The sequence below is a fragment of the Eretmochelys imbricata genome, chromosome 3, assembly GCF_965152235.1.
Source record: "Eretmochelys imbricata isolate rEreImb1 chromosome 3, rEreImb1.hap1, whole genome shotgun sequence".
Taxonomy (NCBI): Eukaryota; Metazoa; Chordata; order Testudines; family Cheloniidae; genus Eretmochelys; species Eretmochelys imbricata.
Genome location: NC_135574.1, coordinates 8,373,538 through 8,400,194, shown reverse-complemented (window position 1 = coordinate 8,400,194; position 26,657 = coordinate 8,373,538). Strand labels below are relative to the sequence as shown.

At 43.7% G+C, this 26,657-nt stretch overlaps 1 protein-coding gene across 8 annotated transcripts in view; it reads right to left on the bottom strand.

Moving 5' to 3' along the window:
* Nucleotides 1-26,657, bottom strand: part of HMBOX1 (homeobox containing 1) — a 140,876-nt gene that overhangs the window by 64,825 nt on the left and 49,394 nt on the right. For all 8 annotated transcript variants that reach the window (XM_077812354.1, XM_077812360.1, XM_077812353.1 and 5 more), the window contains one exon: nt 16,871-16,954. In XM_077812354.1, coding sequence (XP_077668480.1) covers nt 16,871-16,893 — 23 coding nt within the window. In that variant the 5' untranslated portion in view covers nt 16,894-16,954. The remainder of the gene's footprint in view (nt 1-16,870; nt 16,955-26,657) is intronic.

The window sequence follows — 26,657 nt, the reverse complement described above, 5'->3', positions numbered from 1 at the left end:
TTGGGGCTGAAGCCCTTGGGCTTCAGCTTTAGTCCACCTGGGGCAGCGGGGCTCGGGCAGACTTAGGTTTCAGTCCCCCCTCCAGGTGTTGTGTAGTAATTGTTGTCAGAAGGGGGTTGCGGTGCACTGAAGTTTGAGAACGCCTGGTTTAGGTGCACCTAGGCTTCTCACTGCCAGAAGCTGGGACTGGAGAATAGAGGATGGATTACTTGATGAATAGCCTTGTTCTGTTCATTCCCTTTGAAGCATCTGGCACCAGCCGCTGTCAGAAGACAGGACACTGGACTAGATGGACCTTTCATCTGACCCAGTATGGCCATTCTGACCTTATCCCATCCAGAAAAGTGCAGAAGGAAGAAGTGCCACCTCTGCAGCATTGTTCTCTCGGGCCCAGTCCTGCCAACGCCCCGCCATGAATTCGGGCTGTGTTGGTGGGATGGCTGCTCTCTATACCCTCTCTGCCTTCCTTCCCAAACCTGTGGGTCTTAACCTTCTCTGTACCTTCCCCTTTACAGGTTGGAAACCACCTTGAGGGACCAGTAGACTGAGTGTGGGCCCCCCCAGAATTAACTTTTCCTGAGGGAAGCACACTGCCAGGCAGCTGGGACTCTAGCCTCTGCTGACTGAGGAGGTGGAATGCCTGGCCAGATCCAGGTAACCCTGTCCTGTTGTGACAATTTGGCCTACAAATATACCTGAATTGTGAGCGCAGCTGTAAGGAGTATGCCAACGTTTATAAGATGTTATATAATCTGTAACAACAAACGTGGATGGGGAAAAATACAAAACAGATGGAATAACTAAATGAGTCAGGAAAAAAAGGCCAAGTTAATATGATTCAAGGACTGTGTTTGTTATGCTTGTTAAAAACAGGAGAGATGAAGCTGAAAGTTAATGAACGAAAATTGGCATGTTAGAGATTAGGCCTGATTGGCAGGCAAGATAATGAGGGGATGGGCTATTTCACCCCTCATTCCCTTTTTGGGTCCTTAAAAGAAAGATTTGGTAGGGACAGTATGGAGAAGAAAAAAGAGACTAAAAGAACAGAGGCTACTGGAGCAAGCTTCACCAGCGTGGCTGCCACCCTTACTGTTTCCTGGGACTCTGGGCCTGACATCATCCTGTTCCTAAGAAATGTCCTGGCCAGCATGAGCCAGAGAGAGAGATCAAAATGACATCACTACCCCTACCAGATCCAACTAGATCCCAAATATCATCTGGGATGAGTTATTACCATTCTTAATACCACCTAAGACTTCTAGACAAGCAGACTTTTCCTTCTAAGACTGGACATCTATTTTTCCCACAAGGACACTTACAATCATCTTTGATACCATCTAGTAGACTGTCAATCAACCAGGGTGGGGTGAGGGGTGAAAGGGGTGTTACTTTTAAAAAGTCTCTCCAGCTGAAGGGAAAGGAAACAAATCCTGTTGGTAAAATGAAAGCTTTATTTAATACTTTACATTTCACATGCTTTGTTTTATCTTTTCTGTACCTTTAATAAAAGCTTAAGAGGATTTTTAATGGTGTGTTTGCCAGAGTGCTATGCAGGCTGAGGTCTCTACATACCAAGTCCTGGACCTCATTTAACACTGTTTAATGTTGGACAGTGACAGGGTTATGTTAATGCCTTTGGCCCATATATTCCATCTAAATCAATACAACAGCCCCCACTTCTATGCCCCAACAGATGAAACTGCAAGTCTAAACATAACATTTCCCTGCCCCTGAAGAGCTGCAGAGTCTCAATGCTTGGATGAGATGATATTGTGAGGAGGAGGGGTTTAGATTTATTAGGAACTAGGGAACCTTTTGGGAAAGAGTGAGCCTATACAGGAAGGATGGGCTCCACCTAAACCAAAATAGAAGTGGACTACTGGCACAAACTTAAAGGTTGCAGAGCAATTTTTAAATTAAGGGCTGGGGGAAAGCCGACAGGTACAAAGGAGCACATGGTTTGGACACCGACACCCCTTAGGGGAGGATCTGTTAATGGAGATTCTCTATATCCTAGGAACAAGAGAGGATGGAGGATGATAAAATATGGGTAGTATCTGATGAGAAACAGTCAAATGAAAAAGAGCCCCATTGAATTACATCATGTAATGGCAGACAGCTAAAAGTGACTTAAGTGCTTACATACAAATGCTAAAAGTCTAAATAATAAGATGGGTGAACTACAGTGCCTCGTATTAAATGAGGATAATCAATGGGACACAGTAATACCAGGGTATAAACTATATCGAAAGGACAGAACAGGTCGTGCTGGTGGGGGAGGGGGCACTATCTGTGAAAGAAAGAGTCAAATGAAGCAAAAATCTTAAATGATCCAAACTGTACTAGAGAATCTCTATGGATAGTAATTCCATACTTGCATAATAAGAATATAGCAATTGGGATATGCTACCAACCACCTGACCAGGATGCTGCTAGTGACAGTGAAATGCTCAGGGAGATTAGAGCGGCTATAAAAATAAACAACTCAACAATAATGGGGAATTTCAACTATCCCCACATTGACTTGGTACATGTCACCTCAGGACAGGATGCAGAAATAAAGTTTCTTGACAGCTTAAATGACTGCTTCTTGGAGCAGCTAGTTCTGAAACTCACAAGAGGAGAGGCAATTCTTGACTTAGTCCTAAGTGGAGAACAGGATCTGGTCCAAGAGGTGAATATAGCTGAATCGCTTGGTAATAGTGACCATAACATAATTAAATTTAACATTCCTATTGTGGGGAAACACCAAAGCAGCCCACCATGGTAGCATTTAATTTCAGAAAGGGGGAATACACAAAAATGAGAAAGTTAGGTAAACAGAAATTGAAAGGTACAGTGCCAAAAGTGAAATCCCTGCAACCTGTATGGAAACTTTTTAAAGACAACGTAATAGGGGCTCAACTTAAATGTATACCCCAAATTAAAAAACATACTAAGACGACAAAAAAGTACCACCATGTCTGAACAATAAAGTAAAAGAAGCAATTAGAGGCAAAAAGATATTTAAAAAGTGGAAGTGAAATCCTATTGAGGAAAATAGAAAGGCACATAAACGCTGGCAAGTGAAATGTAAAAATACAATTAGAAAGGCACAAACACATTTTGAAGAACAGCTAGCCAAAGACTCAAAAAGTAAGATAAATGAGAAGCAGGAAGCCTGCTAAACAACCAGTGCGGTCACTGGACAACTGAGATGCTAAAAGAGCACTCAAGGACGATAAGGCCGTTGCGGAGAAACTAAATGAATTCTTTGCACTGGTCTTCATGGCTGAGGATGTGAGGGAGATTCCCCAATCTGAGCCATTCATTTTAGGTGACAAATATGAGGAATTGTCCCAGGTTGAGGAGTCATTAGAGGTGGTTTTGGAACAAACAAACAGTAATAAGTCACCAAGACCAGACAGGATTCACCTGAGAGTTCTGAAGGAATTCAAACGTAAAATTATAAAACTACTAACTATGGTATATAACTTATCATTTAAATCAGCTTCTGTACCAGATGACTGGAGGATAGCTAATACAACACTGATTTTTAAAATGGGTCCAGAGGTGATCCCGGCAATTACAGGCCGGTAAGTCTAACTTCAGTACCAGGCAAATTGGTTGAAACTATAGTAAAGAACAGAATTATCAGACACTTAGATTAACACAATTTATTGGGGAAGAGTCAACATAGTTTTTCGAAAGGGAAATCATGCCTCACCAATCTATTAGAATTCTTGGAGGGGGTCAACAGGCTTGTGGACAAAGGGGATCCAGTGCATATAGTGTACTTAGATTTTCAGAAAGCCTTCGACAGAGTCCCTCACCAAAACCTCTTAAGCAAAGTAAGCTGTCATGGATAAGAGGGAAGGTCCTCTCATGGATCAATAACTGGTTAAAAGATAGGAAACAAAGGCTATGAATAAATGGTCAGTTTTCCGAATGGAGAGAGGTATATAGTGGTGTCCCCCAGGGGTCTGTACTGTTACCAGAACTGTTCAATATATTCATAAATGATCTGGAAAAGGGGGTAAACAGAGAATAATAAGACTGACTTTTCAGCCTGGAAAAGAGACGACTAAAGGGGGATATGATAGAGGTCTATAAAATCATGACTGGTGTGGAGATGGTATTTAAGCAAGTGTTATTTACTCCTCCTTATAACACAAGAACTAGGGATCACCAAATGAAATTAATAGGCAGCAGATTTCAAACAAACAAAAGGCAGTATTTCTTCACACAACACACAGTGGAACTCTTTGCCAGAGGACGATGTGAAGGCCAAGACTATAATAGGGTTAAAAAAAAGAACTAGATAACTTCATGGAGGATAGGTCCATCAATGGCTATTAGCCAGGATGGGCAGGGATGCAAAACCATGCTCTGAAGAGTCCCTAGCCTCTGTTTGCCAGAAGCTAGGAATGGAGAACAGGGGATGGATCACTTGATGATTACCTGTTCTGTTCATTCCCTCTGAAGCACCTGGCATTGGCCATGGCCGGAAGACAGGATACTGGGCTAGACGGACCATTGGTCTGACCCAGTACAGCCATTCTTATGTTCTTCATGAATGTGCCCCACCAAGGAGCAGGACTTTGCCCACGTGGACAGAGGAATATCTCTATCCACCACTGAAGTTCTAAATGGCAGAATGCAGCAGATGTTTAACAGCTCAGAGCAACCCTAAAAAACAAGTGTAGGGCAGCAACAGAATAAGAACTTCATGTCCTTTTGAAATTGCATGATACTGTGACATTGAGCCAGAAAGGGTTAAGCAACTAGCAGGTTAAACGACCTAAATTCAACCTTTAGAGACATATTAGAAAAGTATGTGAATGGTATTTAGAGCCATTTCATGTTAGATAAACTACAGCTTTGAAATGCAACCTGAATTGTTAGAGAATATGGGGTAATAGTAATTGTGTTTATTTATATCTTGCTAGATGTTAACCCTGTCAACAGACGGTTCCTGTCTGTTGCTATCTCTATTATTCAGAAATCAAAAGGCAATATTAAAGTTTAGATGAAGCTTGGGTGTAATAATATCATTGTCTATATTTCTCTCTGAAGTTTGTAGTAAACTGTCTATGAACTGCTTACTGGATAATTACTGTATGCTGATGAATGCAACTAATTACCTGTGTATAAAGAAAATAGGTGATTCTACTTCAAAGCCACAATGCTCCATCCAAGGACTGCATGCTGTCAAGAGGCTGCCCGTGAACTATAAAAAGAACTCCTGTATCTCAGATCTGCAAAAGCTTCGTCAGGAGAAGTTTGAGTCACAAGACTGAGGTCCCCAGGTCCAGTCTGGGTCACTCTGATATTGGACACTGGTCTATAACCTATGGAACTAATTCTGAAAGAACTTTTTGCAACTCAGAAGCTTATCATCTCTACTATGAAACTGACCGAAGAACTTTATTCGTATCTGTATGTATAATGATCTTTTAACCAATACTCTCTCCCTTTTCTTTTTAAAAAAATTTTAGTTTAGTTAATAAGAATTGGCTGTAAGCGTGTATTTGGGTAAGATATGAAATAATTGACCTGGTGGGTAATGTGTCCGATCCTTTGGGATTGGTAGAACTTTTTATATAAAGAACAAGATTTTCAGTAATCCTCCTCCTCATATTTGACTTGGCTGTCTGGGTGGAAGCCCAAGGCTGGAGTGCTTTAAGGGAACTGGGTTTCTGGGTAACCAGTAAGGTATTGTAGAAGCTGTTTTGTTGCTGGCTTGGTGAATTTAAGTATTAGAATGACCACCAGTTTTGGAGATTGTCTGCCCCATTCTTTGCAGTTTGCCCTGATTGAGCAATCTCAGTGTGGCCCCGCTTGGACCCTGGTCACAGATACGTCTAATGGAATTTAATTAATTCAAATGGGAATCAGGGCTAATATCCCTATTTTTGAGAGAAGTTTTGGGCTCCTTAATGGCCACAAGTGGTCATGTTTCTCTATCCTGCATGCTGTACCTGGATGCGATGTACACTGACCATCACCGAAGAGATTTCTTTCTGCAGGTCCTCTGGGTCTGGAAATCTCCATTAAAATGCATTGCTCTAGCCCACAAGCTCTGCAAGACTCATGAGACTGCAGAAATGGCTGCGCTTTTTGACGCAAAGCACTACAAACATTTGATATGATGTGTAGACATCTAGACATGGGCTGAAGTCAAAATGTCGAGAACCAGATCCTAACCTTGGATTATTTTTGAATCACAATTCTAATAAACTCATGTCAATTGTGACCTGCCAGATGCAGACGTGTTCAGATGCACATCTGCAATGCACAGTATAAACTGCTGTCGCAGGTAATAGCATTATTCTTCATCCCATTAAGCATGTCATCTACACTCCTAATTTTGTTTTATAAAAAGATCATTTGCAACAGATTACTGTTTTTCGGGTGCCACTAAATACGACCTTCTCCCTTGACTTTAACATACGATTTGCCTTCCCTCTTTAAAATTACATTTAACAGTGAGTTATGACCCTTTCAACCATAAAAATGGTAACAGTATTCTCTGGATAATGTCTATCTGGCACGAAGCTAGATAAACGGTAACTAGAGAGAGGTTTAAATCAACACAGCGTTGCTTGCAGTTCGTTGCTGACAAACTTCTTAATCACAGAGTTTTTATTTTGTGTTTGTGAATTTTGTGGTGATGAGAAACGCTGACCGTACAGCCTTGAAGATTGTATTTCTCTAGTCACAAAACAGGTTCAGTGCACACAGCAGCTGTGCAAGCTTCCCTCACGCTGCCCCCATAACATGCAGTTAAGTCGCCCTTGAATCTAATGGCCCCTCTGCTGAGACCACCAGCAAGAGTATCACTTTCCACCAGTTGTGGGGGTGCTTTCTATGCAGTTTATTTGTCTGGTTTGACTGAGACCAAACAACTAATTTCACACAAGCTAACTGGCCGAGCTGATAATTTAATGTCATAACCAATTCAGGCTGGATTTCAACCACTCTCTTTGACGCGGAAGTCTATTCTGCCTTCAGCCATCCAGGTTGTCAATGTTTTAGCCTCTCCATATATACACGTTGTACATTATACCCAGCTTATACTGTATAAAATGTTTTTCTCCTAAGACATTTTTATATATGCCCCCAGTCATCAAGAAAAGGCTTCAACCCTCTAGTCTCATAGAATCATAGAATATCAGGGTTGGAAGGGACCTCAGGAGGTCATCTAGTCCAACCCCCTGCTCAAAGCAGGACCAATCCCCAATTAAATCATCCCAGCCAGGCTTTGTCAAGCCTGACCTTAAAAACTTCTAAGGAAGGAGATTCCACCATCTCCCTAGGTAACGCATTCCAGTGTTTCACCACCCTCCTAGAGAAAAAGTTTTTCCTAATATCCAACCTAAACCTCCCCCACTGCAACTTGAGACCATTACTCCTTGTTCTGTCATCTGCTACCACTGAGAACAATCTAGAACCATCCTCTTTGGAACCCCCTTTCAGGTAGTTGAAAGCAGCTATCAAATCCCCCCTCATTCTTCTCTTCCGTAGACTAAACATCCCCAGTTCCCTCAGCCTCTCCTCATAACTCATGTGTTCCAGTCCCCTAATCATTTTTGTTGGATCATATTAAAGAAGTTCTGTATTAAAATCACAAATGAGTTTGATTCCCCATAGTTTAAATTCCAGGGTATTACTAATTAAGAGGTCTCTTGGTTTTTGGTACTGTTTCTCTCCCTCTATGTGTGAAACTTGCAAGCTGCTAATTGCGTTAGTACATTCTAAGACAGAGTCTGTTCTCAAAGCAATTCACACAGAGAGAGACTCAAAGCAAAACTCTGTAACAACAGAAACAGCACCCAGAGACTCCCCGCCCTTTTGTTGTATTAACAATTGTGATTAAAATAGAGATAGAGGATGTATGTGGATGGATGCTTGGTGTGGATAATAACTGAATGATCAGGGAGGTGCCAGCCTAAGAATCCAGTGTCCATCGGCTGAAGAAGGCGTCAAGTGGAAATAACCAGAGGACCCCTGGAGGGCAGACTGCAATCCACCCAACAGCCTCAAGAATGGGAGAACCAAAGAACAAGTTAACATCTAACAGCACGGAGCTGTCAGGAATGTGCTATCTGCTGATTGATGCAGCAACAGCATGATGAAGCAATTCCCATAGACTAGCATAGGAAGAAATTCCTATAAAAATGGACTCTAGAAAATGAACACTTTGGGGTCTGATTCTGCAAACCAACTTCCAGGAGTATCAGATGAGCATCTGACAAGGCCCTGCTCCCTCCTCATGTCCAGGCCACCTCGCCAGTGGCTTGGCATGAGCAACTCTAAGGCTGGTAACTATGATAACAACCTTGCAGAACCTGTGTGTGTGTGTGTGTTTGTATGAATGAATGTGTGAATAAATATGAGATTGAATGGAATGTTATAGCTATAACTAACTGCTTACTATGATTCTTTCTGTATCCACAATAAATGTGGTATTTTGCCTTTTCCCCTTTAATAAGATCCTGCTGGTTTTTATTTTATTGGTACAACACCCTCCGCTGGACTCTTTCCAATTTTTCCACATCCTTCTTGCAGTGTGAGGCCAAAACTGGACACAGTACTCCAGATGAGGCCTCACCAGTGTTGAATAGAGGGGAACGATCACGTCCCTCGATCTGGTGGCAATGCCCCTACTTATACATCCCAAAATGCCATTAGCTTTCTGGGCAACAAGGGCACACTGTTGACTTATATCCAGCTTCTCGTCCACTGTAACCCCTACGTCCTTTTCTGCAGAACTGCTGCCGAGCCATTCGGTCCCCAGTCTGTAGCGGTGCATTGGATTCTTCCGTCCTCAGTGCAGGACTCTGCACTTGTCCTTGTTGAACCTCATCAGATTTCTTTTGACCCAATCCTTCAATTTGTCTAGGTCCCTCTGTATCCTATCCCTACCCTCCAGCATATCTACCTCTCCTCCCAGTTTAGTGTCATCTGCAAACTTGCTGAGGGTGCAATCCACACCATCCTCCAGATCATTTATGAAGATATTGAACAAAACCGGCCCCAGGACCAACCCTTGGGGCACTCCACTTGATACCGGCTGCCAACTAGACATGGAGCCATTGATCACTACCCGTTGAGCCCGACAATCCAGCCAGCTTTCTATCCACCTTATAGTCCATTCATCCAGCCCATACTTCTTTAACTTGCTGGCAAGAATACTGTGGGAGACAGTGTCAAAAGCTTTGCTAAAGTCAAGGAACAACCCGTCCACTGCTTTCCCTTCATCCACAGAACCAGTTATCTCGTCATAGAAGGCAATTAGATTAGTCAGGCATGACTTGCCCTTGGTGAATCCATGCTGACTGTTCCTGATCACTTTCCTCTCATTTAAGTGCTTCAGAATTGATTCCTTGAGGACCTGCTCCATGATTTTTCCAGGGACTGAGGTGAGGCTGACTGGCCTGTAGTTCCCAGGATCCTCCTTCTTCCCTTTTTTAAAGATGGGCACTACATTAGCCTTTTTCCAGTCCTCCGGGACTTCCCCCGATCGCCATGAGTTTTCAAAGATAATGGCCAATGGCTCTGCAATCACAGCCGCCAAGTCCTTTAGCACTCTCGGATGCAACGCATCCAGCCCCATGGACTTGTGCACGTCCAGCTTTTCTAAATAGTCCCAAACCACTTCTTTCTCCACAGAGGGCTGGTCACCTCCTCCCCATGCTGTGCTGCCCAGTGCAGTAGTCTGGGAGCTGACCTTGTTCGTGAAGACAGAGGCAAAAAAAGCATTGAGTACATTAGCTTTTTCCACATCCTCTGTCACTAGCTTGCCTCCCTCATTCAGTAGGGGGCCCACACGTTCCTTGGCTTTCTTCTTGTTGCCAACATACCTGAAGAAACCCTTCTTGTTACTCTTAACATCTCTTGCTTGCTGCAACTCCAGGTGTGATTTGGCCTTCCTGATTTCACTCCTGCATGCCCGAGCAACATTTTTATACTCTTCCCTGGTCATTTGTCCAATCTTCCACTTCTTGTAAGCTTCTTTTTTGTGTTTAAGATCAGCAAGGATTTCACTGTTAAGCCAAGCTGCTCGCCTGCCATATTTACTATTCTTTCTACACATCGGGATGGTTTGTCCCTGTAACCTTAATAAGAATTCTTTAAAATACAGCCAGCTCTCCTGGACTCCTTTCCCCCTCATGTTATTCTCCCAGGGGATCTTGCCCATCAGTTCCCTGAGGGAGTCAAAGTCTGCTTTTCTGAAGTCCAGGGTCCGTATTCTGCTGCTTTCCTTTCTTCCTTGTGTCAGGATCCTGAACTTGACCATCTCATGGTCACTTCATTTTCTCCCCTCCCTTTTCTGCCTTTCTTCTTTCCTGGTTTACCAGTGCAGCTCATCTCTGCAGAGAGCTCAAGCAAGACAGCTTCCTTTAAACTCCACTCCATACAACAGCCAGCATAGAACATACGGTGAATAGTGTAACTAGCTCCCCTTAGTTTGGTAGTGCCCACTGCTACCAGCTCCAAGAGACACAGACTTCAAGGTTGTTTCCCATCCACCACTAGGTAAGAGAGGACTAAGGAATAAGTTAAGTTGCCACATACAGGGCACAACATTGTAAGGGGCATTAGAACTAGAACTATTAATATGCCAGTTCTAGACTGTTCTTCGAAAACTATCAAGTTTCTGCTCACTCAGCTGCCACTTCACAAATGTATGCCATTTTTGTCTCAACTATGCGCAGCAGGCAGCTGTCTCTCTGATATTATGTCCCAGAATCCTTTGGCTATATTAAGGCCATGTCTACATTGACTGGTAGATCAGCACTGCTGTGATCTCACAGCGGTGAGAATGTAGTGGGTCTGGTGAAGACCCACTAAGTTGATGGCAGAGGGCTCTCCCATTGACTCAGATTCTCCAGCTCCCCAAGAAGAGTAAGTCAGCAGGAGAGCGTCTCCCATCGACACAGCATGGTATAGACACTGCGTTAAATCAACCTAAGCTATGTCGTCTTCAGTTACGTTATTCACGTAACTGAAGTAGTGTAACTTAGGTCGACTTACCGTGGTAGTTGAGACAAGGCCTCAGTAATGCCACTTTTGAAGCTACAGTCAGTGCTACGAATGCTGGGTTGCAATTAAGAACTAAGGATATGAGTCTCTTCTCCTTAACACTTATGTAAAGCAATAGTATCTCCAGCTACTTCAATGGAGTTTTACCAGTGTAAAAAAGAAAAATCAGGCCTTAAAAGTGCTCATCATGTCAATAAATACAGAGCCATCCCTACATGTAAGATAGCTTTTACAGTTGCATCCCTTAGTTCTGATTTTCAAAGAGGATTCCACTCCCATTCATCCTGATCCACAAACATAAATGCAACACTTCTAATGACTGCTCTAGTCCTAAGAAAATAAAACCTAAGACTTCCAAGCAGTGAAATCAGACTTTAACTGATCTACCAAGTTTAAGCATTGCTGATTGTGTTTATGAATGCAAAACACTGTCTTATGAATGCAGAACACTGCCATATGCTTTCGATCAAAATGGTGACAGCTAATAAGAGCAGTCTGAAACTTCTGAAAATAAATCCAGTGTAATCAAATAGTCACTCAGAGAACATAGGCTGAGAGTGGAATATCAACTATCAGCACATCACTCCTCTAGGGTGTCCTCTGGTCTCTGAACTAGCTTTAAAACCAAAAACAAAAACAAAAACAGCCCCACATTCTGGTTCTCTCTGTAAACTATTGTTCCATTTAGTCTTTGGAATTCTCTACAGCTGATCAGTGGATAGCGGCTGGTTGGTATTAAGCAGACCCGAGCTCTAGTCCTGGTTTTACCATTGACACTCCCGTGTCACCTTGGGCAAGTGATTTAAGCCCTGCGGCGGTTTCCCCTCTGTAAAATGAGGATAATAATGTTTGCCCACCTTTGTAAATCACTTTGAGATCTGTCATACAGATAAAAAACACTACATAAAAGCTGATTATTTTCATAATCAAAGTCTTACAAAAATGTTTACCTCGGACTGAGCACAGGATTAGGAGCCTGGAATTCCTGAGTTCTACTACAGCTCCGACATCTACTCTGTCTGCAGTCTGAGATAGAGACATAGGGTATGTTTACGAGTGCGATGGTGGCAGAGCTGCAGCTACGCTGCTATAGCATAGAAACTTGCTACAGCGATGAAAGGGGTTTTTTACGTCACTGTAAAATCCTCAAGAATTTGTCTATTGACCTAGACAAGTCTATACCAGAGCTTAGGTGTGTTTAACTACATCTCTTGGGGTTTTCACACCTGAGAGATTTAGCTAGGTCGACCCATGCTTTAGGTGTAGCCCAGGCTTTAATCTCTCTGCTCCTCAAGTTCTCCATCTGTAAAATCAGGGCTACTATCATTGCTACCTCAGAGCAGCGTGGTAGGAATTAAAGCTGCTGGCTCCAGGGCAGACTCCACTATTTCTTTGCTGTGCCTGATAGGAGGACTACTGAACACAGGGAAGGACTATGAATGAACTCCCCCAGGAACTCCCCCCGTCACAAAACTTACCACCTTCCACTCCAAGTGCAAGGTGCATTTATGTGACCTTGCCTTCTCTAACAAAAATACAGAGCAACATGTACATTGAAAAAAAAATCCTACCAAAACAAGACACTCTACTGCATAGACTTCTCCCCATGGGGAGAGGCCAAGACAACAGATGATAGATGTGAGCCATATCACTTAATGACAGGTTTCAGAGTAGCAGCCGTGTTAGTCTGCATTCGCAAAAAGAAAAGGAGGACTTGTGGCATCTTAGAGACTAACAAATTTAATTGATCTTAAGCTTTCGTGAGCTACAGCTCACTTCATCGGATGCATTCAGTGGAAAATACAGTGGGGAGACTGTATTTTCCACTGAATGCATCCGATAAAGTGAGCTGTAGCTCACGAAAGCTTATGCTCAAATAAATTTGTTAGTCTCTAAGATGCCACAAGTCCTCCTTTTCTTTATATCACTTAATGCAGTGCTGAAAAGCACTCAGGGTATCTCTACACAGCAGCTAGGAGTGTACTTCCAAGTGCACGTAGACAGACATGCATTAGCTCTGCTCGAGCTAGTGCTCTAAAAATAGGAGTGTGGCTGCAGTGGCATGGGAGGCGGCTTGGGCTAGTTGCCAAAGCATAATCCTGTCTGACCTCCTGGTTATGTACTCAGGCGGCCAGCCCGAGTAGTTGTGGCCACACTGTCCTTTTCAGCATGCACCTCAGAACCTTTGATGTATCTATCTTCAGAGCACCCCGTGTGCTAGGGAAGTGCTATTCTCTCCATTTTACAGATGGGGAAATGGGACAAAGGATAGACTTGCCCAAGGTCATACAGGAAGTCTGTGGTGGAGCAGGGATGTGACATTTTAAGACCAGGACCAGAGTAAACACTGCCTGGTATATATCAACTGCTTATCACCCTGCAGGTCTGACTGGGTTTCAGCCATTTGCAATTCCACAGAACCTGTGACCAGTGATACTGACTACTGGTGTTCTTAAAACCAAGTATTTTTACTCAGTAGTTGGAACAAAGCATCCAAGAAATAAAGGATTTTAAAACAAACAACCGACATACATATTTAGACTCATGTAATCTTACCCTTCACTGCAAGGTAAGGCCTTGTCTACACTAGAAGGAGTTTGCCAATATAGCTATAATCGGTATAGATATAGCAGGAAACCCTGCTACTGTAGACACAGCTTATTCCAGAAGGGTGTGCTTTGGCCAGCATAGTTTATATCAGTAATCCAAACAAAAACTATACTGGCAAAAGCACTTTTTTGCTGATATAATTGTGTCTACACTAGACTTTTTGCCTGTATAAAAATATTGTTTAAAAAAAATCACAACCCTAAACAATATTACTATACCAACAAAAGTCTGTAATGTAGACCAGGCCATAGTTAGACAAGCTTTCCTCTTCAGAAGCAGCTTACATTCTTCTAGCAAGCCCAGATCTTTCTGTGACCCACATTGGTCACCACTCACAGCATGCCCTGTTGTTCTGTGAGAGGTTTGTCTCCGGGCTTGTCAGCACATGGAGACATTGTTATTCCTGAATAACTCCATTTGTAGACAAGCCTTAAACCTGGTTCTCTTTGACCCAGATTCAACCTGTTTTTTTTCCAGTCAGCAGGAGCATCTGTCAAGGCTTATCCAGGAGAATGCACCCCTGAGGCCTGCTCCATTGTATGGGTAGTTAGACCCATTAGTCTCAATGGCTTGTAATCACTGGCCTGGAGACCATACCCCCCTGAGAGTGAGGGTGTTCAAACTGTCCGATCCCATCAGACGTCAAGCATATAATCACCACATTTTGGAATACAGACCAAAACATGCAATTAATATTGATACTTATGGCCATATTCCATCACAACATGCACTGTGAGGTAAGTAGATAATTCACCCCACTGTACAGATGGGGAAACTGATACAGAGAATTTATTTACTTCAGGTCACAGAGGGGATCAGTTTCAGAGCTGTGATCTGATTCTTGAAGCTCTCAAGCCTTGTATATCTCTAAAATTCTGCTGTAGATTTGTATTCTTTGGTTCTTCTGAAGAACTATTTCCTGCCCTGATCAAGAATTGCAAAATGAACCTCATTTCTGGGAGCCTTTGCAGTAGGTTTGATAGCTGTTACCTCCTTTTTTAAAAAAAATAGGCTTGACATATGGCCTCACATGAAGATGATCATAAACTGGTTCCATCTGGATGGTAGGTTTGCACCACTATTGTTTTATGGCCCTTCATCTTCTTTGTCTCCATCACTTATTTGTTAAGCCTATTCAGCCCTTTACATAAATTAATCTATAGTTTAGTCTGGAAATTTTTTTCAACCCGACACACCATTTAAGTGGAGTGTTTTTCCTCCATTCTAATATTCTGCCTCTAATCCTCCGTTGAAAAGCTGCCACCTCTGGGGTGGAAGACAGCATCTGTTTCACGGTACAGAGCAACATTCCACAACAATTTTGGAAAAAGTCACCGAAGAACACAGTACCCAACTAAAACTGCACAGAGAATTTAGAGAGGCAGAACGTAATTGAAATTAGGCCAGGACAGCCGAGCTAATAGTCTAAATCTACAAACTAGGCATTAAAATTGTGTTAAGAGTCTGATTCAGAGTTAAGACTGACAGGCTGGGCTGTCCTTGTGCCTATACACAGCTCAGGTGATCGCTCAGGGTATGTCTACACTGCAGTTAAAAACCTGGTCCATGCCAGCTGACTTGGGCTCACAGGGGCTCAGGTTAAGAGGCTGTTTAATTGCAGTGTAGATGTTCAGGCTTGGGACCTTCCTACCCTGCAGAGTCCTAGAGCCTGGGCTGCAGTCCAAGCCTGAACATCCATACTGTAATTAAACAGCCTCAACAAGCCCAAGTCAGCTGGCACAGGCCAGTCACGGGTTTTCAATTGCAGTGTAGACCTACCCTAAGTTCACCAGCCATTCTGCAGCCTGTAAAACACAGGTGTAACCAAGGGAGTAGAGGGCAGCGCTGGCATTACCTCCACGTTTCTTTCCTGCTGTGAATTAAATCTTTAAAATTTTTAAATGGTGTCTCTATTCAATACTGAAATAAATCTAAAATATTTCCAGCTATGGTAAGAGAAGATGGGCGTGGCTGAAGAGACCGGTAATGTAATAAGAAGCCTTTCACTTCTAAATTACTGGTTCAAATCCAGAAGCAACTAAAAGTCTCAGAGTTCTCTCCAGGGGCCTTTTTGAAACATGTTGGTGGTTTAGTCGACAGGTGGCCACAGCACAAAGACCATCTCAACTGTTACCCTTGCCACGAGCCTCAGCGTAGATATTTGTGGCATTGGTATTATACAGACAGATCTGAGCCCTAGAGGTGGTTCTTCCAGCAGAGAATGGAGCACATTCACATAAAATGCTTGCAGTCCTGCTTCTTGCTACCTGTTCTGTGAACAGAGGAGTTTACTTTCCAGTGTCAGGCAATCTGGTACATTTCCTAAACTCTAAATCCGGTGGCTCACTTACCGTGTGCAGCTGGGAGTGGGAGGTTGTTATGGTGAAAATCATACATAAGCATATAAACTAGAAGGCTTAACTTAAAGCCAGATTTAAAGACACCTGAATTTTGAATTCACACCCAAAGCTTTTCAGCTTGAGTTAAACAAAAACAAAGCAAAGATATAGAGCAGCATAAGAATACAGGCATTTATATTGCTTTTACAATTATCTTTACAAACCCTAAGACAACAAGACAAAAATAGAGGAGATATTCCAACTTAAATTGGTGCAACCAATTATTTTCACTCTAATGGACACTGCCTTAGGCTTTTTGTTCTTCTTATATATCACCACCCATATGGCACCTGTAACCCTTTCTACTAACTCACAGTAAGGATGTTAAACCTCCTTGAGAGCATTGATGTTTAACCATTATGTCCAGGAGACATGAGAAGATTTCCAGTCTTAAATGGTAATGCTCTATCGTTCACCTCGAAGTTTCTAAGGCCATGTCTACACTACAGAGCCTATGTGGGCATAGCTATGCTGGCAAAGCCCCCTAGTGTAGATGCAGCTTATATAGACAGAGGGAGTTTTTCTGGCAGTGTAGGAACACCTCCTCCCTGAATGACATTAGCTATGCCAACAGAAGCACTCTTCTGTTGGAAAAGTTGGGTTAATACTGGGGTTTTTATTGGCCTAGCTATGTTAGCCAAGGATGTGGTTTTTTCACACCCCCAACTGACATAGCTATGTCAGTATACATTTTAAGTGTCGCACAAACTTAAAAGTTACAAGCATTTGTCTCCTGACCACAGCTCTGACCATTCCTCTGTTCTCTTTACATTGAATTACAGAAATGTCAACTTTTGAACTTTCCTGGAGTGACTTCTTGTTGTTGTACTTACACTACTGGAAAGGTTCTGAGCATACTTTACATGAGGAGGGCAAGTCAGAAAGCCTCGCAGGGGTCTTCAGTGTTATTTACCATTCTGTAACAGACAAATTAGAGAAAAAATACCATTAAAATGTGCTCAAAATGTAAAGGCATTTTCATTTTTACTATCTGGCTAACAACAACAGAACCTGGATACCACCGTGATGTGCAGCTTTATAAAAGCCAGACAGAAAGACACATTAAAATAATCTGAACCCACCATTTTGAGAGCAGAAAACAGGGACCACACGACTAAATATGATAAATTAGGGAAAATCCTCCCTGCGATCCTTGAATTTCTCATACAATCTTTCAATATTTTGTTGTATTCCAAGTACCATTCGGGCACCAGACTCATCCCATTGACACCAATTGGAGCTTCACCATTGATTTCAATTGGCCCTTAGTAAATAATTCTTCATTAATGCATTTAAACACCATACACATTACAACGATTCAGATTACAATTTGATGTTTATAGGCCCCAAAAGGATGACCAGCTAAGTACACTCTGCATCAATATAGGTATATTTTAAAGTCTCATTACTATCATGGTAATCTGTGACAAATCCATCTCCATATATAATCAAACATACAAATCAATGTACATAGAACTCTACTGAGAATGGTGGCATCTGGTTCTATAACCATAGGTCTCCGGGCTAAGAAATCCAGACTACAACAGAGTCTCTATGGCCATGGGTAAAAATAATCCGTGCCTCCATTTAATACTCTGTGAAATGATGCTAGCCACAATTACTTATCTCCCTTCCAGGGGTGTATGAGGATTAGTTAATGTCTGCAAAAAGCTCTGAAGTGCTAAATATTATGGAAATAGGTGACCTAATAACACTTTCTTTAGCTACCATTTCTAGTGACTTGCTCCCCAAGGTGGCATGAGTTGGAAGCACTGCAAAAACAGAACTATCATCCATTTGAGACGAGGCAGGCAGGACATGCTCAGGCAGACTACAGAGAGAGTTACTTGGATTATAGGATACTTCATTCAGTCTGGGACAGACCACTCTACTTCATTCAGGCTGGGACAGACCACTCTATAACATGCATGATTGGAACTAGAATCATCAACGGAAAAGCCCTGGAATACAGAGGGACCCAGAAGGCACTACACAAACTTACAGAACAGCATGAATAAAAGCTCAACTGTTGCCACTCAACAGCAAACCTTCCAGCTGGATAAGAAGCAATATTTTATCCCCTCGGTCCTATTAGCATGGATTTAGGGGAGAGAAAGGGTGCAGTTCATCTTCCCTGTGCTGAGTTTGGATCTTCCATTACGATCAAGTGGTCAGATCCAGAACAATTTTTGGGGACTGCAAGAGATGAGCACTGGGGGACATTGGTCCTGTTATCCTCTTTTCTATTTATTCCAAAAAATTTGTGTCTGGGATAGCAGCCATAACACGGTGTTGAACGTGCTGAAGGATGGGGAAAGTCAGCCTCTCTCTCCCGCGCCCTCCAAATCTCCCTTTCCAAATGTTGTTATACAGTCAACTACTCTCGTTAAACCTCTCAACTGCATGAAAAATGTTTTCCCTCAGCTGAAGTCACAAAAGCAATGAGATCATATTGTTGACCAACTGCCAAATTTCAGCTTTGAAAATCAAAGCAGTTTCTGTGTTAAAACAGAAACAAAATAAAGTCGCATCTTAAAATATATATAAACTTTCTGAAGGGCAGAAGGCCTAATTATAGCAAGTTCAGGACTCTAGCTCTGATGCTTGATCCTAGGCCAAGAGCAAGAAAGAAGCAGTGCAGATAGCCGCTAGAGTTAAAGACGATCACTTTCCATCACCACAAAACAGAATTTTAAAATCTGGAGTGGGAGCTAGGCGATATACGGGGAGCCAAAGAAGAGGAGGCTGCAGGGACTTAGGTGAAAGATGACCAAGGCACAGACAAGGATTTTAGTGGTGGTAATGGAAAAGAAAAGATGGTACAGATTTCTGACATGTTCTATATAAAGAACTGGAAACAACTGGATGCAAGTAGAGAAGGTAGGGATAGCTCAGTGGTTTGAGCATTGGCCTGCTAAACCCAGGGTTGAGAGTTCAATCCTTGAGGGGGCCATTTAGGGATCTGGGGCAAAAATTGGGGATTGGTCCTGCTTTGAGCAGGGGGTTGGACTAGATGACCTCCTGAGGTCCTTCCAACCCTGATATTCTATGATTCTAAGGGAAGAGAAGAAGGAAACATCTAAAATGGGTGACAAGCTGTGAGCCTGGGTGAGGTTAGGACAGTAGAATTTCAACGGAGATGAAGAGAAAAGGCTTTGGGAGGAAATAGGAGACATTCAGTTTTTCCATGTTAAAGGCTGGGGTGGACGTGGGATGTTCAGACAGCAAACAGTCACAAACATCAGATGGAACAGCAGGGTAGATCTGGGATCCTTAGGGGTAGCCATAGTGCTCAAATTGTGACAGTAGATGAGGTTAAACAGGAAAAAGAGGAGGGGAAACTAGTGACTCCTCCAGCTAATGTAGGGACAGTGCCAACAGCCTCTGGAGAGGGTTACAACGGATCCTCCTTGCCCAAAAGGAAAGTTGGTCTAATGTTGATCAGGGAGAAATAGCAAAGGGCCTTCTCAAGAGACTCTCTGATTTGACTAACCCTAAGAACAGAAACAATGAAAACATAGAAATGTAGTGCTGGAAAGGACCTCAAGAGATTATGTAGCTCAGCCTCCTGTACTGAGGCTGGAACAAGCTATTTTATCTAGCATGTTGGAGAAAAGGGGGTGCCGGTAAAAGAAAAATGCCAGTTAACTAAGAGGGAGGGAGTTTGGGCGTGAGAGAGGGCTTGGGGCACGGGAGGGGGCTCGGGATGCCGGATCCAGGGGGCACTCACCTCAGGCGGCTCCCTGCAAGTAGCAACCTGTCCCGGCTGCTGCTAGGCAGAGGCATGTGTCAGGCGGCTCTGCGCGCTGCCCCTGCCCTGAACGCTGGCTCCACAGCTCCTTAGGAGCAGCCAGGACAGGTCACCGCTTGCGGGGAGCCACCTGAGGTGAGTGCCCCCCAGATCCAGCACCCTGCACCCCAACCTGTAGCCCCAAGCCCCCTCCCAGAGCCTGCGCTCTGCATCCCCTCCTGCATCTCCACTCCCTGCCAGCCGTGCGCCAACCAGACTATAAACCAGACTTCCAATGAAGATCAGAAATGCCGGTTTAACCTGTTCTTAAAACCCTCCATTAAGGGGGATTCCACAACATCCCTTGGAAACCTATTCCAGAGCTCAATTACCCTTATGATTAGAAAGTTTTTCCTAATATCTAACCTAAACCTCCCTTGCTGCAGATTACGACTATTACTTCTTGTCCTATCTTCAATGGAAATGGAGAACAATTGATCATCACCTTCTTTATAAAAGCCTTTAACGTATAAAAGCCCCCCACTCCTCTCTTCTCAAGACTCGACGTACACTTTTTTTAACTTTTCCTCATAGGTCAGGTTTTCTAAACCTTTTGTCATTTTTGTTGCTCTCCAATTTGTCCACATCTTCTCTAAAGTGTGACACCCAAAACTGGACACAGTACTCCAGCTGAGGGCTCACAAGTGCCAAATGGAGCAAGACAATTATCTCCCGGGTCTCACATACAACTCCTGTTAATAAGCCCCAGAATATTTGTCTTTTTCGCAACTCCACCACATTGTTGGCTCATATTCTATTTGTTTGACTCACTATAATCCCCAGATGCTTTGCAGCAGTACGACCGCACCGCCAGTTATTCCGCATCTTGTATTTGATTTTTTCCTTCCTACGGTGTAGTACTTTGCACTTGTCTTTACTGAATTTCAACTTATTGCTTCAGAGCATTTCTCCAATTCTAGTCCTGTCATCCAAAGTGCTTGCAACCTTTCCCAGCTTGGTGTCACCCACCAATTTTACAAGCACTCTCTCCTCACTGTTACTTGAGTCCTCATTGTGAATATGGAATAGTACCAGACCCAAGACAGACCCCTGCACCACTCTACTGGATACGTCCTCCCAATTTAATAGCATTGATAGCTGCTGTTGAGTACAGTTTTTTCAACCAGTTATGCACCCACTTTATGGTAATTTAATCTAGACCACATTTCCCTAGATTTTAGCCAGGTCATTCTGCCTACATAACATGACTACAGCCATCAACAAACTTCTACAACGGTGTATCAATGCCCTCTTCCTTTTATTATACACCAACATGCTAAGCCAGCCTTAATCACATGAGCAAAAGCAGGTGCCACTGTAATCTATAGATGATATGCAAGTAAAAACTCACAAACCTTTGCCCTCTTCATATTATTAATTAAATAAATTACCCGTTAGTAATACAGGGAAAACACACAACAACTCCCTTTTCACTTTCCTAGTAGGGACAAAATAAAAAAAATTCAGTATTAATATGGACATCATGTCCACAATTGTAGAATTGAATGTAATGAACAACCCTGCTCCCAGCCTAAGTTACTGTAAAGGCAGCTTAAATTTACAATGATGAGTCTTCATGACAATCTGTTTCTCAGATATTAAAAATCTCATTTTCTCTGTGCCAAGGACAAGTGGATGTGTGAAGCACTGGAGTATCAACTTTGCATTTGTCTCACTTGACATGATATCTTTCTCATTTTAGTTCAGATTTTCTAATATGTTCTTGGGAACCACTTCAGTTTTCTTCATTTCTCACTATGTGCAATTAGATGTTTTGAAGTACAGCTTCCCCTGATCCCCAACTGCTGGCAAAAGAAAGAAGGAAGTTTCTTGGTTAAGATCTCACTGATAGCACTTTATTTCGAAAAGAGATAAATTTTTCCCCTTAATTTTTTTTTTTTGAGTGGGTCAGGCTTTGTATTTTGTACACTACTTCGTATTTCTCTAGTACCTTCTATCTAAGGATCTTAAAAAGTCTTTACAAACAATGAATTAAAAAAGTCTTCATGCACTTGTGAGGCAGGAAAGTCTTGTCTTTATTTTCTAGAAGGTGACTCAGGCACAGAAAGGTTAAGTTGCTGGCTTACAGCCACATAACATAACACTGTTGATTGAATGTGTGCTGCACCTGCCCCAGTGGATGGTCCATTAAAAACCTACTACTGCTACCAGATAATGGAACTGCTCCGTTAGCTCAAATGGTGGAGGTCTGTGCTATGGTGCTGAAGGGCCTAATTCCAAACCTAGCTGATGACCCATGGAGGAGGGTTGTTAAATCAGCATGGGCCAAATTCAGCCCGGGTGTAATACCATTGTCTTTAAAAAATTAAGTTGTACCAAGGCTGAATTTTTGCCAGAATCCAACTCACCAGTCCTGTGCCCTGATCGTGAAACAATCCTTCTTCTCAAAAGTAACAGACAGACATACAGACTGAACTCCTCTAATTACCCATGGAATTTAAGCCCAGCAGGGACCATTAGATGAACTAGTTTGGCTGTCTGTATATCATGGGCCATCACAATTCACCCAAAGACCGCTGTATTGAGCCCAATAATTTGCATTTCTCTAAAGCATAACTTGTGTTTGGCAAAAGAATCTCTCTTCCAAAAAGGCAGCCAGTCTTGATCTGAAGACATGTTCAGATGAAGAATCCACCACTTCCCTTGGCAGTTTGCTCCAATGGTTAATCACCCTGTTACAAATTTATGCCTAATTTCTAATTTAAATTTGTCTTTGGTCAGCTTTCAGCCACTGGTTCTTGTTATGCCTTTCTGTGCTATAATAAAGAGCCCTTTTATTCATAGTAGAGGTTCAGATTAATGTTTAAACAGGGCTTTGACAACTCCAAGTGCTGTATTTATTAAAAAACTTATTTTAAGATGTGACCATCTGGAGCTGTTGGTACATGCACAAAAATAGGACTAGTATCCAAAATATGAAATCTTCCCTTCCAAACCTAATCTAGGACTCTCTCGCTAGTCATTACAGTCCATTCACCCACTTTCCCAAAATAAACCTCTGAACAAAAGATAAGCTCTGCAACATGACCTAAAGGTGCATAAATCTGGGTTCTGGGAAGCAAGTTCCAGAGCTGAGGAGCCTTCACTAAAAATTCCCTGCCTCCAAGCTCCTACCAGTGATTCTTAACCTTTTTGGGCTCAGGACCCATTCATAGAATCAGAGAATATCAGGGTTGGAAGAGACCTCAGGAGGTCATCTAGTCCAATCCCCTGCTCAAAGCAGGATCAATCCCCAACTAAATCATTTGTAAACCTTCGGGGTCTGTCACAACCCAATAAATAATTTTAGTGCAAAAAACATCTGGCTTACTAAATATTTCTTACCCATGATATATAATATACAAATTAACATAGTAAGCACTAAATAAGTGCACTGGGCATACCATAGTGGTGGCTCCTGAGGCTCCTCTCCTGAGGGGCTGGCTGGGCTTGGCTCCTCGCTCCAGGCATTGCGGCCTCCAGGGTTGAAGTACTGCTAAGGTTTGGCCTGATGCCCCGACACAGGGTAAGAAGGACCAAATTTGAGCAAGTGGTGTTGCTTTCTAGTGTATGGGCTCCAGTACCACGTGCTCAAATTTGGCACATCTGGCTCCCTGCCATCACCATGGAGGAGCAGCTGGGCCAAATCTGCGTAGTGCTGCAGCCCCATGTACCAGGTCGCAACAGCCAGAGCAGGGTGCTGAGACCAGCCAGCCCCATGAGCTACTGCTGCGGGGCAAGTGCAGGGAGAGGGAGAGCTCTGCAACCACTGCCAGGGCCTTCCCACCCATCTAGGGGCAGGGACCCAGCTCCCACAAGGCCTTTCCCCCGGAGTACCTTCCCACCACGGTGGAGGCAGGATCCAAACCCTCTCTCCCAGGCTTCCCATACAACCCTTGACACATTCTGGAGACCCAATTTTGGGTCATGACCCATGGGTTGAGAAACCCTGGTCTAAACCACTTGAGCATGGAGAGTCCTCCAGCACCTTCCCACAATCCCACCTTTGAGCCCAGAAGCATAGACAAGTTCTCCCACAATTCTCTGAAAAAGAACCGTAGAGCTGTTCAGCTTACAAAAGCACAAAAGAACCATGGGATGTTCCCCCAGAAGTCCTAGCGACACACAGTGGGGTGTGCAGCACCAGGGAGAATGCAGTAACTTGGCTATGGCTTTGCAGGGTAGCTGTTCACACCGGGGAAGGGTAACTTGGGTGCTCAGAGAGTTAGACCAGTGTGCTACTTTTACAATTAAGACATACCCTCGGACATGTTCCAGTGGGGAGTCTCCTCCTGAAAGGGGAGTCTCAATGGTTCATTCAATTCTTAGCCGCTTTCTTGAGACTGCCAGCTAATACTGGCTACCCTGGAGATTCTGTGATATGAACACTTGTACGCTAAGAATTACGCTTACCTGTATTACAGTAGCACTTAGAGGCCCTAATTGAGATCAGGGCCCTATTGTGTTTGGCACACATCCAAAGAGACAGCCCCTGTCCTGCAGAGACAAGCAAGGATGGGAAGGGAAAAAGATGCACAGAGGGGTGAAGTGACGTGCTTGAGAAAGCTTGGAAAAAGAACCAGGGTCTCCCAACTCCCAGTCTAGTGTCCTGTCCACAGACTAGACAACATCACTTCTTGCTAAGACCAGACTGAAGTCCTTCCACTCATTTCACATATGGCACACAGAGCGGATGGTTAGCAAACAGTGATCAGATTATTTTGTATTAAACACAGGCAGAATGCCCAGAGCGATACGAGAAAAGATAATCTCAGTCTCAAAAAGTTTATCCTCTGAAAAGATAAATTAAGCAAACTGGAAAACTAAAGGAAAATTCTATATAAAGCATTTTGCAAAAATCTGTAGACCGCATTGGGGAGTGACAAAGATTTTTGTTGAAATCCCTTAGATCAGAAAATCCAGCGTCAGCTGTGTGAATGTATTACAAGTGTTGATAAAAGCCAAAACTGCAGAACATTTGGAAATGCATAATTTAATAGAGGACAACTGGTACAGCTTCATAAAAGGAAGGTCATGCCTGACAAATCTGCTGAAATCCTTTTTATTATACAACCAAATTGTTAGGTTAAACATGAGTGAAACAGTAGATATAAGTTATCAGGATCTCAGGAAAGCATTTGATTTTGTACCACTCAGACTGATTTACCAAGTCATAAAGCTTTGTCCAGGCAAGAGGTACTGAAATGGAGTAAAGAACGTTAAGGATAGGATGCAAAGAGTGCCCGTGAGCAGTAACAGTCTGCAGCAATGAGGCAGGAAGGTCAGTAAATCATTTGTTTACCTTGGTAAATGGACTCTCAGGAGGGTAAAACTTCAGTTTAGCTCAGGGGTGGGCAAACTATGGCCCACGGGCCAGATGCGACCCACCAGCCATTTTAATCCAGCCCTCAAGCTCCAGCTGGGAAGCGGGGTCTGGGGTTTGCCCCATTCCAGTGCTCCAGCCAGGGAGCAGGGTCAGGGGCCGCTCCACGCATCTCCCGGAAGCAGCAGCATGGCCTCCCTACAGCTCCTACGCATCGGGGCAGCCACGGGGCTCCGCTCTGCACGCTGCCCCCACCCCAAGCGCCACTCCCGCATCTCCCATTGGCCGGGAACCACAGCCAATGGGAGCAGCAGGGGCGGTGCCTGCGGACAGGGCAGCGCACAGAGCTGCCTGGCCGCGCCTCTGCTTAGGAGCCGGAGAAGGGACATGCCACTGCTTCCAGGAGCCATTTGAGGTAACCGCCGCCCGGAGCCTATGCCACCTCATCCCCCATGCTCCAAACCCCTACCCCAGCCCTGATCCCCCTCCCGCCCTCCGAATCTCCTTGGTCCCAGCCCAGAGCACCTTCCTACACCCCAAATCTTCATCCCCAGCCCTACTCCAAAGCCTGCCCTCACAGCCGGAGCCCTCACTGCCCCCCCACACCCCACCCCTCAACCCCCAGATCCCACAACCCCAACCAGAGCCCTCACCCCCTCCTGCACCCCAAACCCAATTTTGTGAGTTTTCATGGCCCGCCAAACAATTTTTATTCCCAGATGTGGTCCTCGGGCAAAAAAGTTTTCCCACTCCTGGTTTAGCTCCTACAGAGGCAGAGCGCACCAAAAATCCCGGTCTGGGGGCTGAGCTGCGAGAAAAGTATGTAAAAGGCTGGGAGGCCAGCACAGGGAGGAGGAGGAGTAGGAGGGAGACGGTACATTTAGAACCAATAAAAAGGGACTTGTGAAGTGCCGAGCCAATCTGTGGAATTCCCTGCTGCCAGAGCTGATCAGTGAAAAACCACAGTGGTTGGATGTATGGATTAATTTTAAAGAGGATTCAATAACTTTATGATCATTAATAAAACCTGCAGCTACGCACATTGTGATGACATGGGTAATTAAATCGGAAGTTTCTGGGAATAAGCTGATAGACTGAGAGGGTCAGGAAGGAGGAATTCCTTCTGTCCCTAATCACAGGAACAGCTTTGCAGGTTAGGTAAGGGAACGCCAAGTGGTATGGGCTCTTCCTGTCCCTGAAATATCAAATGCTGCCCACTTCCTGAGAAAGATGGTTGGATTAGAGTGATCTATGATCTGACCCTGCTTGGCACTCCTGAATGTGGAAAGGAGTGACTAAAAGTCCCCCATCATCTCATGAGGTTTGGTAGCCTACATGAAATCAGTTTGGTGGTTCTCAGTCTTGCTTCCAGTGCACAATTTTCCACATGACACATTATCACCACAAGCAGCCACCTCTGAAGATCAGCCATGGATTAAGGAAACCTGCAAACAGCAGTCTTACCTAGAGGTGATCCTGTCAGGTCAGAGTTGAGGTTCATTTCTGG